Source organism: Pangasianodon hypophthalmus, chromosome 1, assembly GCF_027358585.1.
Source record: "Pangasianodon hypophthalmus isolate fPanHyp1 chromosome 1, fPanHyp1.pri, whole genome shotgun sequence".
Classification (NCBI taxonomy): domain Eukaryota; kingdom Metazoa; phylum Chordata; class Actinopteri; order Siluriformes; family Pangasiidae; genus Pangasianodon; species Pangasianodon hypophthalmus.
This window is the reverse complement of record NC_069710.1, coordinates 11,711,632-11,713,656: the sequence shown is the minus strand read 5'-3', so window position 1 is coordinate 11,713,656 and position 2,025 is coordinate 11,711,632. Positions and strand designations below refer to the sequence as shown.

At 35.4% G+C, this 2,025-nt stretch overlaps 1 protein-coding gene across 1 annotated transcript; it reads left to right on the top strand.

Moving 5' to 3' along the window:
- Positions 1-428: 428 nt before the first annotated feature.
- Positions 429-1,345, top strand: LOC117596882 (C-C chemokine receptor type 5-like). Its single transcript, XM_034302999.2, has one exon. It carries the CDS (start codon positions 803-805, stop codon positions 1,343-1,345), a length of 543 nt encoding a protein of 180 aa, XP_034158890.2. The 5' UTR covers positions 429-802.
- The last annotated feature ends 680 nt before the right edge of the window (positions 1,346-2,025 follow it).

Below are 2,025 nucleotides of genomic sequence, written 5' to 3'. Positions count from 1 at the left end.
ATTATCAACTTGTGTTTCAAACCGCAGGTGAAAAATGTAACAATATGCATATTTTATTTGTATTTAAAATATATTGTGGTTGGGTTTAGTTTAGAATTGGGGAGTGATGGAAAAAAACAAAACAAAACGAAGGGTCTCAAATTGTCTGAACTTACATTATAGCTTATAATTTTGGTTATCCTACATTATTTCCAAACAAACCCTACATATTGTAAATGAGTTTTAGTAATACTGCAAGTCATGATATTAATTAAGAGAATGAGGTACCAAAATAGTAATGCTTATCTATTACCAGTTTTTGATTCATTATTTTCTAATATGCTAAGGATTAGTTACTACGTAAAATGTTTTTTTTTTTTATATAGATTTATTTGTGGATCTTAAATAGTTACCACAATACCTATCTCTCCCAATAGATGGTGCTTTAGTACAATAATAAAATTATAAAACTGTCACGTCTTCACCAGTGTGTTCATTAGCTGAAAAAGAAGCCAAACTGCGAGTAGGTTAACCTACTTTTTTGTTGTGCAGCCACACAACAAAACATGCGTTAGGCTTTTATGTTATTGTTTTTTTTTTCTTTTTTGAGTATAGCGTATAACTGTATATTGTTGTATTTTAAATTTTCATGCAATAAGTGATAATGAGAACATTTTCTTTTGCCTTTCTGGGCCCACTATGCTGCCATCACTGAGTGGATCTTTGGGGGCTTCATGTGCCATGCAGTGACAGCGCTCTACATGCTGGGATTCACTTAGCTTGGGAGCTTCTCTGCCAACCATCATTTTCTCCCAAGTAAAGAATGAACCAGATGGATGTATATGCAGTGTGGAATATCCCCAAGGGACAGTGTGGACATTATTCTCTTATTCAGCTGAACATCCTTGGCTTAATTATTCCTCTCTCAGTGATGGTGTTCTGCTACTCACGCATCATCCCCATCTTAATGGCCATGAAGTCTCCGAAGAAAAACAAAGCTGTCAGGCTCATGCTGGTCTTGGTCATTGTTTTCTTCCTCTTCTGGACACCCTACAACATCGTCATCTTCCTGAGGTTCCTGAATCACTTGGGCTACATGACCCGCTGTCACGAGCACGGGAACATGGCTATGCAGTGGGTGGAAACCCTAGCAGTCAGTCACTGCTGCCTCAACTCCATAATCTACGCCTTTGTGGGGCAGAAATTGAGGAATTTCTTTCTAAAGATCCTGAAAGAGTGGTTTCCTCTTTGCTTTGGCCAGTTCACAGCAGGTGAAGGTGAGTTCTCAGAGAGGATGACCACTGTGCACTCACGCTGGTCAGTAATTTCCAGCACAAGACAAAATCAAAAGTGTAGCTGCATGTAATCGCATATTATAAAAACAAACAAACAAACAAATCTGTTTCAATTTATAAAAAGTCCATAAGTCCATAATTTGTTGAATATATTCCCCTTTTTCCAGAGAAGGCTGATGATCGTGTGTTGACTTTTTTTTCCCGTATAGTTTATTCGTACTTTATATGCTTAGTTTTCAATTTTAAAGTAACTGTGCACGTTATCTGCAATAAGCCCATTTTAAAAACAACGATTAAAATCACATCATGTTAACTACTATTAAATCTCATTAAGGCTTTCTGTCTTTCTCGTCATACTATTTGCACAGTGTAAAAGATTCAAAGAAATCGATCCCCAACATTGTGGTGTGATGAATCCGAGTTACTGTTACCACTCCAAAGCGAATTTTTCCTCCTATAACAACACATCTGGAAGTGTTTCATTCCCCTTTTACCACAACAGTTTGCCAATGATTACAATTTTTAATTTATTAATGAAGAACACATCATACTTTGTTTATATGTATATAAGTAATGGTTTGTCCTTTTATCACACATTTATCTTTGTTAAATAACAACCCTTTTTTAAAAACTTGTGTATTATTAGCATTAAATTATGTACATCACCGACCAAACATGTCACTTTGTCATTTGTTACTGTAGAAATAATGACATATTAGAACAAGTGCATTAATATAAATGTAAGATTACA

What these genes read in the sequence shown, in the direction of transcription:
- LOC117596882 (XM_034302999.2), top strand. Translation starts at nt 803, where the DNA reads ATGAACCAGATGGATGTATATGCAGTGTGGAATATCCCCAAGGGACAG.